At 37.9% G+C, this 12,099-nt stretch overlaps 2 protein-coding genes and 7 non-coding genes across 9 annotated transcripts; 3 read left to right on the forward strand and 6 right to left on the reverse strand.

Annotated features, from left to right (window-relative positions):
- Nucleotides 1-725: 725 nt before the first annotated feature.
- Trnak-uuu (transfer RNA lysine (anticodon UUU)) lies at nucleotides 726-798 on the reverse strand. Its single transcript has one exon. It is a non-coding gene; the product is annotated as a tRNA-Lys (tRNA).
- A 539-nt stretch (nucleotides 799-1,337) lies between these two features.
- Nucleotides 1,338-1,422, forward strand: Trnam-cau (transfer RNA methionine (anticodon CAU)). The gene is given in 2 exon segments: nucleotides 1,338-1,374; nucleotides 1,387-1,422. It is a non-coding gene; the product is annotated as a tRNA-Met (tRNA).
- Nucleotides 1,423-2,160: 738 nt separating this feature from the next.
- Trnak-uuu (transfer RNA lysine (anticodon UUU)) lies at nucleotides 2,161-2,233 on the reverse strand. The gene has a single exon. It is a non-coding gene; the product is annotated as a tRNA-Lys (tRNA).
- Nucleotides 2,234-2,790: 557 nt separating this feature from the next.
- Trnam-cau (transfer RNA methionine (anticodon CAU)) lies at nucleotides 2,791-2,875 on the forward strand. Its single transcript is given in 2 exon segments — nucleotides 2,791-2,827; nucleotides 2,840-2,875. It is a non-coding gene; the product is annotated as a tRNA-Met (tRNA).
- A 747-nt stretch (nucleotides 2,876-3,622) lies between these two features.
- Nucleotides 3,623-3,695, reverse strand: Trnak-uuu (transfer RNA lysine (anticodon UUU)). Its single transcript has one exon. It is a non-coding gene; the product is annotated as a tRNA-Lys (tRNA).
- Nucleotides 3,696-4,232: 537 nt separating this feature from the next.
- Trnai-gau (transfer RNA isoleucine (anticodon GAU)) lies at nucleotides 4,233-4,305 on the forward strand. Its single transcript has one exon. It is a non-coding gene; the product is annotated as a tRNA-Ile (tRNA).
- Nucleotides 4,306-5,204: 899 nt separating this feature from the next.
- On the reverse strand, nucleotides 5,205-5,290 carry Trnam-cau (transfer RNA methionine (anticodon CAU)). Its single transcript is given in 2 exon segments — nucleotides 5,205-5,240; nucleotides 5,254-5,290. It is a non-coding gene; the product is annotated as a tRNA-Met (tRNA).
- A 1,323-nt stretch (nucleotides 5,291-6,613) lies between these two features.
- LOC131797727 (uncharacterized) lies at nucleotides 6,614-8,194 on the reverse strand. The gene has a single exon (XM_059115393.2). It carries the CDS (start codon nucleotides 7,969-7,971, stop codon nucleotides 7,462-7,464), a length of 510 nt encoding a protein of 169 aa, XP_058971376.2. The 5' UTR covers nucleotides 7,972-8,194; the 3' UTR covers nucleotides 6,614-7,461.
- A 1,402-nt stretch (nucleotides 8,195-9,596) lies between these two features.
- Nucleotides 9,597-12,099, reverse strand: LOC131797683 (heat shock factor-binding protein 1). The gene is made up of 4 exons (XM_059115348.2): nucleotides 11,977-12,099; nucleotides 11,735-11,758; nucleotides 11,580-11,622; nucleotides 9,597-10,301 (listed from the first exon to the last, which is right to left on the reverse strand). Exons 1-4 carry the CDS (start codon nucleotides 12,046-12,048, stop codon nucleotides 10,213-10,215), a joined length of 228 nt encoding a protein of 75 aa, XP_058971331.1. The 5' UTR covers nucleotides 12,049-12,099; the 3' UTR covers nucleotides 9,597-10,212.

Here is a 12,099-nt window from a genome sequence, read left to right on the forward strand (position 1 = left end):
TTTTAAGTACCCTATCTAAGCAATTTTACGGGAGGCAGCGTGGCTAGAAAAAACTCTTAAAACAACCTCTTTACTTGTCTGGCTAGCGAGGACCAAAATGAATAATATTAAATTTAGTCTTTATTAAAGTATTTTTGACTTAATATCTTTCACCATAAACTTTTCTTTCTAAATCATATAATATGTTTAACCAGTGACCCAACAAAATGGGGTTACTTCCGCCCGGAAGTGAAGAGTAAGCTCGACTATGGCTCTTGAAACTGCATAGGAGCGAATAGCATCGGTGCTATCTGTTTATAGTCAAATTTTTGCCGAGGCCGGTTTCAAAAGCTGTCCACAGCATCGACAATCTCTTATTCGGGTTCCTTAACTTTCTCGAACTCTCCCAACCCCTCCTCGTGTTAAGATGAGAGTATGTAAACACGGAAAAAGTTCTCCATTGCTAAAAAATAATAATGAAGCAGAAAAGTTTTAATGGCGATGTCATCTATGCGTCTGTCCTAAAAAATATTATAAGCAAGGAAAGAGCCAATCAAAACGCATCGCTTGAGAGACTTCTTCCGTGCTGTTTTGCCTTGTAAGTTTGTTTTTGAATTTTCCTCGGGACGACGGTACTTCAACGTCGTCTGTTCTACCTTAGGTCGTCTTCGCTCTACGGAACCCAGCCGCTACCATGCCCTGAGCCAACAACGAGGATTGAGCAAGAAAAAAACATGTTGACGTTCCGCCCGATATGGGACTTGAACCCATGACCCTCAGATTAAAAGTCTGATGCTCTACCGACTGAGCTAACCGGGCTGGACTAGTCATAAACTTTGCCTTTTAAGTATTAACTTAAATTTTCCACGGAACGACTATACCCAGTCTAAATATGGATTTAAAAAAAGACTCATGAATGGAATCTTTCTACTCCCTTCTCGTTGCCCAACCGTGCAGCGATGTGTGAGCTGCGAAATTAGTCAGTTTTGTCAGATTTCTGAATTGAGGTTCAATTCATATATCATATTTGTCTGACACGACTATGAAAAGTGAAAAGTAATAACACTTATTTTCAAAGGCAGTAAATACCAATGCTTGAAACCTATCAATCTGGCAGTAGTGATTTTCAGGCTTACTTTGTTAGCTTTGTTCATGTCCACAATGTGATCTGTTGTAAATGTGGGTGGATGGAGGAGAAAGCCTTATTTCACCATAGGTACATTCGTAATAACTAGAAATGATAAATAAATAGACAGGTAAATAAGATATAATATTATGGCGACACTATAACCGTTAGTCATTCATCGTAAGGGGTATCATGCACTTAAATCTGTGGTAAATGCCGTATCAATCAACCAGCCTCGTTAGCGCAGTAGGCAGCGCGTCAGTCTCATAATCTAATTAGATATCTGAAGGTCGTGAGTTCGATCCTCACACGGGGCATTCATTTTTAAGTACCCTATCTAAGCAATTTTACGGGAGGCAGCGTGGCTTTGGTACAAAAACTCGTAAAACAACCTCTTTACTTGTCTGGCTAGCAAGGACCAAAATGAATATTATTAAATTTAGTCTTTATTAAAGTATTTTTGACCTCAATATCTTTTACCATAAACTTTTCTTTCTAAATCATATTAATATGTTTAACCAGTGACCCAACAAAATGGGGTTACTTCCGCCCGGAAGTGAAGAGTAAGCTCCATTATGGCTCTTGAAACTGCATAGGAGCGAATAGCATCGGTGCTATCTGTTTGTAGTCAAATTTTTGCCGAGACCGGTTTCAAAAGCTGTCCACAGCATCTGTCAATCTCTTTAGTCGGGTTTGCTTAACTTTCTTGAACTCTCCCAACCCCTCCTCGTGTATAGATGAGAGTATGTAAACACGGAAAAAGTTCTCCATTGCTAAAAAATAATAATGAAGCAGAAAAGTTTTACTGGCGATGTCATCTATGCGTCTGTCCTAAAAATATGATAAGCAAGGAAAGAGCCGATCAAAACGCATCGCTTGAGAGACTTCTTCCGTGCTGTTTTGCCTTGTAAGTTTGCTTTTTAATTTTCCTCGGAACGACGGTACTTCAACGTCGTCTGTTCTACCTTAAGTCGTCTTCGCTCTACGGAACCCAGCCGCTATCATGCCCTGAGCCAACAACGAGGATTGAGCGAGAAAAAAACATGTTGATGTTCCGCCCGATATGGGACTTGAACCCATGACCCTCAGATTAAAAGTCTGATGCTCTATCGACTGAGCTAACCGGGCTTGACTTGACATAAACTGGCCTTTTAAGTATTGGGTTAAATTTTCCACGGAACGACTATACCCAGTCTAAATATGGATTTAAAAAAAGGACCCATGAATGGAATCTTTCTACTCCCTTCTCATTGCACAGCCGTGCAGCGATGTGTGAGCTGCGAAATTAGTCAGTTTTGTCAGATTTCTGAACTGAGGTTCAGTTTATATATCATATTTGTCTGACACGACTAGGAAAAGTGAAAAGTAATAACAGTTATTTTCAAAGGCAGTAAATTCCAATGCTTAAAACCTATCTATCTGGCAGTAGTGATTTTCAGGCTTACTTCGTTAGTTATGTTCCCAATGCGATCTGTTGTAAATGTGGGTGGATGAAGAAGAAAGCTTTATTTCACCATAGGTACATTCGTAATAAGGAGAAATAATAAATAAATAGATAGGAAAATAAGATATGATATCATTGCGACACTATAACCGTCAGTCATTAATCGTAGGTAGTATCATGCAGTTAAATCTGTGGTGAATGCCAAATGATGAAGCCACGTACCATCCATTTCATTCAACCGGCCTCGTTAGCGCAGTAGGCAGCGCGTCAGTCTCATAATTTAATTAGATATCTGAAGGTCGTGAGTTCGATCCTCACACGGGGCATTCATTTTTAAGTACCCTATCTAAGCAATTTTACGGGAGGCAGCGTGGCTTTGGTACAAAAAACTCTTAAAACAACCTCTTTACTTGTCTGGCTAGCAAGGACCAAAATGAATATTATTAAATTTAGTCTTTATTAAAGTATTTTTGACCTCAATATCTTTTACCATAAACTTTTCTTTCTAAATCATATAAATATGTTTAACCAGTGACCCAACAAAATGGGGTTACTTCCGCCCGGAAGTGAAGAGTAAGCTCGACTATGGCTCTTGAAACTGCATAGGAGCGAATAGCATCGGTGCTATCTGTTTATAGTCAAATTTTTGCCGAGGCCGGTTTCAAAAGCTGTCCACAGCATCTGTCAATATCTCTAGTCGGGTTTGCTTAACTTTCTTGAACTCTCCCAACCCCTCCTCGTGTTTAGATGACAGTATGTAAACACGGAAAAAGGTTTTTACAGTTAAAATAAAATAGTGAAGCAGAAAAGTTTTAATGGCGACGTTATCTATGCGTCTGTCCCACAAAAGATGATAACCAAAGAGAGAACCAATCAAAACGCATCGCTTGAGAGACTTCTTCCGTGCTGTTTTGCCTTGTAAGTTTGTTTTTGAATTTTCCTCGGGAAGACGGTATTTCTTAACCACAACGTCGTCTGTTCTACCTTAGGTCATCTTCGCTCTACGGAACCCAGCCGCTACCATGCCCCGAGCCAACAACGAGGACTAAACAAGAAAAAAAATGTTGACGTTCCGCCCGATATGGGACTTGAACCCATGACCCTCAGATTAAAAGTCTGATGCTCTACCGACTGAGCTAACCAGGCGACTCATATGTGTTTCTCCTTTGTGACGTCTGATCAAAAGCCTGATTCAAGATTAGTCATATTCCAGCTACCCCAACTCTCAACAAGAACTTTTTTGAGAACTCAGTTACAGAGTATAAGTTGCTGTGGTCGGACCTTGACCACGGATCATAAAGTACGATCATTAGGCAAATTCTTAGCGGTGTAAACTGAGGCAAGACCACTGTACGGGAAATACGAGGCCGCCTCATAATTCTGGTCCTTATCTAACTGGTTTGACATTATTTCATGCTTATATTAGGAGAAAATTTATAGAAAATTAATAACCTCTGCCTGGCTATATCTTATAAAGAAATACGGTTTTATCTACCACAGGTCAATAAAATATTTGCTTTGCATGCTTGTAAATAATGCTGCGGTCATGTTGAGGGATACCCGCGAATTCTCTACATCATTTCCGTCTTGAAAAATCTATATTGAGGCTATGATGCGTCGAGAAAACTTTACATCAGGATTAACATTTTTCTCTGTAACGGTTTTTCTTATCACAGCAGGTGTGGTCCGTTAGCTCAGTGGGCAGAGCGCGGTGCTGATAACGCCGAGGTCGTGAGTTCAAGCCTCACACGGACCATTTCCGCATCGTTTTATCACATGTGAATCTGTCTTAATTTTTTTTGTTGAAGTTTAGCCCTCTGACATACGGCATCAGTTTTCTGCGACCTTATCTAAAGGAAACCTCGAATTTACATGTGCAGGGCATTGCAGCAACACCTTCGCGACGTAGAATGAAATGACAAGGACGCATCCAAACCAGTCGCTAGACACTTTAATCTTCCTAATCATTCTAAACAGCATATGGCAGTTTGCAGCCTTTCCTTACATCTAGACAGTTCGGAAAGCCGTAAAACACTAGAACAAAAATTTATCTTCCAAATCAGCACACTTAATCCCCACGGAATCAATGAGCGCTTTTCATTCAACTAATTTATTCCTGTTTTCTCGTCACTATATTCCCACCAATGGCGTAGCTCCACTTTCTGCATATAAACCCACACACAACCTACAATTCCTCCAATCGCTCTGACGAAGGGCTAACGCTCGAAACGTCAGCTTTTTACTCTTTACGGTGGCTAATTTACGTTTTCAACCCAGTTGTTAACACTAAATTATAATGTGTTTTTTGCCTCTCTAAGGTAAGGTAGAATCAGGATAATGAATTTTTCCTTTTTTGTTGTTTTTTTCAATTTATCAGTAACCCTAAATTAATAATAACTTTTTCCTGGTCCTGCAGACCACAAGCTGTTTCGAAACACTTGCGAAAAGTGATAACCGTGATAAGGATCAATCGGGCAGTTTTCTTGTTACAGTCTGCTGCCAAACGAGCAATTTGGAGACCACAACTAAGTTTTATTTAGATATTAGGTCTCTTCAGTCAAGTAGAGGTTCCATTTAAAATGCTAGAATGACTTTTAATACTCCGACGATCGTACCATGGTGCGACTTTGCAGAAGTTTGTTGAAAACAAAACTCTGCCCCGTGTGAGGATCGAACTCACGACCTTCAGATTTCTAAATCGTATTATGAGACTGACGCGCTGCCTTCTGCGCTAACGAGGCAACTCAATTAGATGAGGTGGTGAGGTAAAATAAATTATAAAAATTAACGCTCACGATGCCTATTTTAATATACAAATCCTCTCATCGATAAGATTTGATATTATAGTTCGCGAAAAGCTTTTTTGACAACCATTTAATCAAGCTCCCCCATTGAAATTGGTAGAATATTTTGAGACGATAATGGAATGATGGCATCACTAAGATAATTGTGACTGTTAGTATTGTTATGATTATCATCATAATTATTTTTTTTTTATTAAATCATTCCAACAATCAATGAAAAATGTAAAATAAAGACTGTTGTTTTTCAGACTGGGTGAGCTTTTTTCCGCGGACGGACGATGTCAAATCGACTAAATTAGGCGTGCGGTAATGGCTGGCTAGTGAGAAAGCGCTGAATGGATTGTTTACAATGGAGGCGGCAACTGTTAATCTTTTTTGCCGGTAAAAAGCAATCATAGTTCGAAAGGAAGAGTTATTGAACTTAATCCTTCTCTGTTAGAAACAACCAAGTGCCTCATTTGAATACTAGGCGTGATTTAATTTCGATTTAAAGAAGCTTCTAGGCGTGCTTAAAGCCACAAGTTTAGTAACACTGTAAGCCCACCTGGTGTGTTTTTAACAAAAAACTGACAAACTGTCTCGTTGCTGACGGAAAAAAAGCCGCTCTTTTCAGCCAAAGCTGCCTATTTGTCCTATCACCAGAGCGCTTCTCTGATTGGTTGTCGAAGAAATATTAACATCACTTGAACATGAGATAATCTTACTTTCAATTGAGCATCTTTTAATTTTATCCATGTATTCAAGTCCTTAGGATCTTCGATCAGTTGTCCTGTGTTTCGATGACAGACCAAATTTGGATAGCAAGGAGCTTCAGTGAAAGAATCATTAAGTTAGGAAAAACAATCTTTGAAATAGTCGTAAAATAGTAAAAGGTAGGGCAAGATTTCCGCTCGGCCCTATACCTCATTATGCATACAGTGTTGGATAGATTACCTTATTTGGGATTACGGCTCTTCTTAGGATATATATAGTATGGGGTAACACGGAAATCTACTCAAAGGCAATGCTTTTTAATGGCAAACAGACATAACTAAGAATTCCTTGGATCAATTTTCTTGTATCGACCTAACTATCAAGCAAATGTCTACATTCTTTGTGTCAATCTATCTCCTCTTGTCTCATTAAACCTGAACGAAACTAAAATCACCTTTAGACAAATATATTCACGAGCGATCGGCTTGTTAATAAAGGCGGCTCTTTTAGTTATCTTTTGATGTTTATTCATAAATCTCATCTTACATGCATGACAATGGAATGATTTTACTTTAAATTTCTGCTTACCTCTGAATAAATCACGCTGAATAAAACCCCGTTTTCATTGCATTATTTCCCTTCCCTTTGCGACAGGATGTTTTAGTGTCATAGAGAAACATAAGCGAGGAAAAGTTTATTTTGGAATTATATCAGCTGGCGACGTTTTGCCTGTACGTGCGCCTCGGACATGATATATTTTCAAAACATGAAAACGTGCCCTCAGTGCCGTCTTAAATAGGATGATGAATTTGCATGTTTCAGGTTTTCTCCTTTTTTCGCCCATTGAAATACTAATACTTTTAAGAACTCCTGATGTGTTTTGAGCGTGAATAGAAGTATACTTTGTGCCGCGCAAACAGAATAAATAAGTAGCGGAAATGTCTTTTTTACGAGTCGAATATGAGACGGTTATTAACTTCAGATGAGTGAAAAAGAGAAATCTCATAAAATAAGTATTACAATGGAGGCCTTCAAGTTATGCAGTTTAGCATGTTTTTAATGTCAAGTGACAACTCAATATTTTGTTTCTCCGTACAGGATAGATTCTTTGAAAAAGTACTCGGTGCGTTTTTAACAGAAATCATTATATTTATACAAGGAACCTCTTTTAGCTTCCCTATTTACAAACATCATCGAGATACTCCAATTAGTTGCATTTTCTTTTTCTCTAATGAGAGTGATACACAAAATGCTTTAAAATACAAATAGCTTTTACTCAGATACGTTCACTACCAACAACTGATTCTACTCTGATGCATCAAGATGCAAACTCGCTAAATGTACCGAAAACCCGCGCCTTTAAGTGGTTTCGGTATAAACAGCTTTTCGATTATTCGTCAGAGAACAATAGTACCTTAAAATCTCTTGTTTAAAACTCGAAGAAATTGTCTTTGATAATGCAAATTGTCAGAGGAGTCACAGACTGCTTTCTTTCTGAGTTTATGACTCATGATTCCTCGGTTTGTTAGATCACCGAGCCCACACTTGCGTGAACGAAGCTCTTGTGAACTATTACCCGTCTTTGCGGGATTCTGCGTAATTGTTTCCGTTGAAAAGCCTGGCATTTCCTCACCGAAGGCAAACGTATTCTTAGGTTTCGGGGAATCGGGACTTTCCTTTAAATCGTTCCCTCCCAGAATGTTTCGCCCAAAATTAGGAATGCTTCTACTTCTTTTCATCCCGTCGTCCGCTTGGTAGAGCGCATTAAGGGTGCTATCAGATCCAAACATGGCACTATTTCTTGTCAATCTGCTAAATAAACCTTTGCCAGATGATTTCGGTCTCTGTTTCTGCTCATTTTCCGTTGTGAGGTTGTAGCTGTAATGTACAATTCGGTTTTTCCCATCACCAACCTGATTATCCATTTCAAGTGTCCTTCAAGTCCTCTCTAAGTTTCGCTTAACAAACGTAACTGGATTCTAGTATGCGATTCTGGTTCAATACGGTTTCTCCAATCGAAAACAAACTGACCCAGCTTCTCCTCGAGACTACTTCGGTAAAAGTCAGTTAAATCACTGAGTAATCATCCCTTCTGCGTCAACGATACATTTGTTTGGACCACACTTGAAAAAATAGTGGTAAAGCTATCACCTCATCTCCAGGAAATAGATTCAAATCATATTCATTACGAATCGAACTAGCCTATTTGAAACTTGCTTGCGTCATCACGGTTGTTATTATAACTTACTTAAACGCGTATGTCATTAAACCACTCGTTTGCCTCAATTTTGCATTTCGGGCTCTCTGTATTTAGATATTTAAAAGAAAATGGATTATCTCCTATTATCGTAATGGACTGATTCCAAGACACTCTTTGTATTTAGTCATAAATGTGTCGCGAAACCGATCGCAAATAGGAAATATTATTGTCTTGTACCATTCGCACGCACTTGTATTCGAGAAGTCCTCAGTAAATGTAAATTGCGCGATGGATCTTAATTTTACTCCTACGATTATCGTTAATAAATGATGCAGTTTTAATGCATTGGTTAACCATTAGATAATAGTAATACTAAGACGTCAATCTGTAAATAAAACTGTGCGTTTTCTCATGCAATTCTCAAACCCTCGCAATTCCCTCAAATCTCCCTCACGATTCGTCTTCATCGCTCGTAATACATCGACAAAACATTGATTTGAATAACAAAAGTGGAGAAAGTGGTGCAAAACAAAGTTAATGGTATTTCTCAAGCGGGACTGGGGAATTTGCTCCTTGTTTTTAGTGATCATTACCATTAAATTCGTAACCATGGAGTAAAATTCTACACATTTTGATCCGAATCTTTGGCGTAACCTCACAAAGGATGCTATTAAAAGGTAACAGAGATGCATGTTTGGTTTGTTCGCGCATAAAATCAAAACAGCAAATAAACCATGACGCTTCTGGAAATAGTATATTCCTGCGCATAGTTAAAAATGGTTTACGGATTAACGGAACACTGCATTAGAAAGAGTTATAACCACGAAAGAGACAGTATGAGAGATTTTAGTTGGGGTCGCGCTTGTCTTGGTAAAAGATATCGATGTTATCCCCCGCCATCCCCACCTTTGAAAACACTCTCACGCCTCTGCCAGGTTTGACAACAAGCTAATCTTTACCCTTTCGTTAATCTTTACCCTGAACGAATTTTTTTGAGCTATTAACTGCCGTTAAAGCCTCTAATGAGCGATCTTCGAAATTAAAAGTGGAGAAGTCCATTTTCATGGGAAGTGAAATACTTTGTCCTCTAGATTGGGCTGTTATCATTACAGTAGTTTACACTGATGGAAATGCCTTTGGGGGAGTGAGTCTATTTTGGTGAAGGTGATGCCTTAGTGAAATTTCCGCATGATTGTTTGCAAGAGAATTGTTTGATACTTCAAATACATCCACTCTAATTCCCTTTAGGCTACTATGCCCCAGTCTCCCAGTGTATTGGATGATCCCACCAAATTGCCTAAAGAGTCAAATAAACTTCCCAGAAAATAAAACATTTATGATTTCTCCAGCTCATGTACTCAAATTAAGTATCTCAATTTATTCTTATCCCAAAGAAACCCAAATAATGTGGGAGAGAAATGATGAGAGATATTATCAGTGTCTTGTCACCAACCAAAATTGTGAATTCTAAATAGATTTCTCTACACTTAGTGGGGAAGTTACATGTGGGATCAAATTTTCAAATAACATTTAAGTAATTATGCAGTTTATTTTCAGTTACAAAAATAATCCCAAAATGCATAACCTCAGTGCTTAGGTACAGGAAAGACAAAAGAAACTAATTTAAAAAATTTGAGGAACTGGGAAAAACATCTAACTTGGAGATACATTGATGCATTAGCTGAAATTATATTCATCAAATTAATCACATTTATTGTAAATATTTTATGTCTTCAATGAAAATCATAACCAAATTACATAACAATACTAACTCAAAAAGCCCCATGGAAAAAAAATTAGAGTCACTGTTCAAATCTAATTATGTGCATACATTTAAAAGTGCAAAGCTTTGAAAACATACTGCTTCGACTATGGTTATTGAAGCTACAGTATTTGTATTTGTTTATGGTGTACATTGAGTTCTTTTGCGATCTTCATCTGCTGCCTAGTAATCCCAACTTCTTCCTCACTTTTCTGGCTCATCTACCCCAGCTTGGTTCATCAGGTCTCCAATGTTCTTCTCCAAATCATCGATTCGTGTACTCATGTCGTCGAGTACCCTTAGTTAAGGAAAAACAACTGAAACTTTGTGAAATCTTCTATTCTCACGAAATAATTCCCCTCAGGCAGCTACCTATTTATTCTTACCAACTAATTGGGGGAATTAGGAAAAATATCATCATCTGGCCAATTTGTGGGTGTCTTCTTATTGGTCTTGTTTGCTTGCTAATGTATTGACTTTGTTGCACTATACAAAGGAATACTTAAATATTATGGATGATTTGATGTTTAAATTGAAAAAGAGAGGCTATTCCCACCATTAACATATTTTGAACATATAAACTTTTTCTCCATGCACTGAATAGCAGATATTGAGTATGAAATAGCTTTCAGTACAACGTCATCTTCTCAAGCACCAGAGTAAACCTTTTAACCCTCAAAAGTGATTCACAGGTATTCACATATCATCCGGCAACAGGTAATGAGAATGATGCTCAAACTTATAAGGTACAGGTTGATATCTTGATCTAACACCAAATTCCCGTAACTCATTTACAAGGAAATATGTAGCTGCTAGAGGGAAGAATTAACATTCTGATCTTGGGAGTTAAAGGGTTAACTAGAAACTAGATGTTCATGATGCAACCAGTTTAATGAAACAGGGGATTGTAAAACAGGCTTAAATTTAACTTATCTTCAGCTACTATCAACACTGAAAACAGAGACTAAGTCAGTTTTTCAGTTGGTTCATTACTGAACCATCCCTTAAATGAATACAACACCATAGGTCACTCTCTGACCCAAGGTTTAACTCGTATGGTGATTAACAGTGTAACAATATAAGATCTAGCTTGACAGTTCAATAAGAGTACAAATAACCAATTACACAGTGCACTGTAGAGGAATGTAACAGAGGTTTGTACTCAAAATATATTTTTTTATAGAAGCCATTGCGATGCAGCTTTACGCCCTCATGAGACATTGACCGGTTTGGTAATAGAATAACAAATTTTCACAACATTCCAGAATCACCCATAAATATCCAATGGACCTTCCACATAAACAACGGGCCTTTTTCCCATTTTCGGATTTAAAAAAATATTTAAATAATAGGAAAGAGGTGCGTTTAGATATACGACAGACCCTGTGTAATTTACCGACAGAATAATAAGACAATTTGCCGATGTCAATTACGTTTGGACATTTCTTCGTTGATAGCATATTAAAATTACAGTCGATAGATGTATTGCTTATATGTCAAATGTCGTCAACTTGCAGCAGTGAAATAACCTGAGAGTGTATACACCGATAATAAACTCTAGTAAAGGATATTTCTTGTGATGATCTGGTCTGACATCTGCTGAAACTTGTCTTGCTATGAATTAGAAACAACAAGTTTTACAACATACAATTTATAGACGCAGACATTTCGAAACCAAAATAAAAGCTAGTAACTGGATGAGCACTAAAAACTTACACATACTTACCATTTGCTGAAGCAAGGTTTGTACCTATAAATGAAGGAAAAAGAAACAAGAGAGACAAGAAAGCAACAAGTACATTGTCGTTTAAATCCAATGATAAAATTGATACATATCACAATCGTGAAAAATCGGGAATTGCAATAGGAAGTATGTCGCTAAAAAATGATCATAACCACAAACGACGAATAAAGACAAGAACACACAAAACTAGAGAATGTTTAAAAGTAGAACATGCCGAATGGTACAAATCCAGTCAAATCTTGAACACTTTGTGGGTCAGTATCTTCAATTTTCACCTTCGTCTCAGTATCAGCCATGTTTAAACGATGTTCGACGCTTTCTGAGAAAGACGCCTCGCCAAGCGGAAA

The sequence above is a fragment of the Pocillopora verrucosa genome, chromosome 3 (genome assembly GCF_036669915.1).
Source record: "Pocillopora verrucosa isolate sample1 chromosome 3, ASM3666991v2, whole genome shotgun sequence".
In the NCBI taxonomy this organism is placed as follows: domain Eukaryota; kingdom Metazoa; phylum Cnidaria; class Anthozoa; order Scleractinia; family Pocilloporidae; genus Pocillopora; species Pocillopora verrucosa.

Bases quoted from the DNA above. Each gene is read 5' to 3' on its own strand.
- LOC131797683 (XM_059115348.2), bottom strand. From the start codon at position 12,048: ATGGCTGATACTGAGACGAAGGTGAAAATTGAAGATACTGACCCACAA. The intron at 11,759-11,976 runs GTACCATTCGGC...CTTCATTTATAG, and splicing joins TTCAAGATTTGACTGGATTT to GTACAAACCTTGCTTCAGCA. The intron at 11,623-11,734 runs GTAAGTATGTGT...TCTAATTCATAG, and splicing joins AAACCTTGCTTCAGCAAATG to CAAGACAAGTTTCAGCAGAT.
- LOC131797727 (XM_059115393.2), bottom strand. From the start codon at position 7,971: ATGGATAATCAGGTTGGTGATGGGAAAAACCGAATTGTACATTACAGC.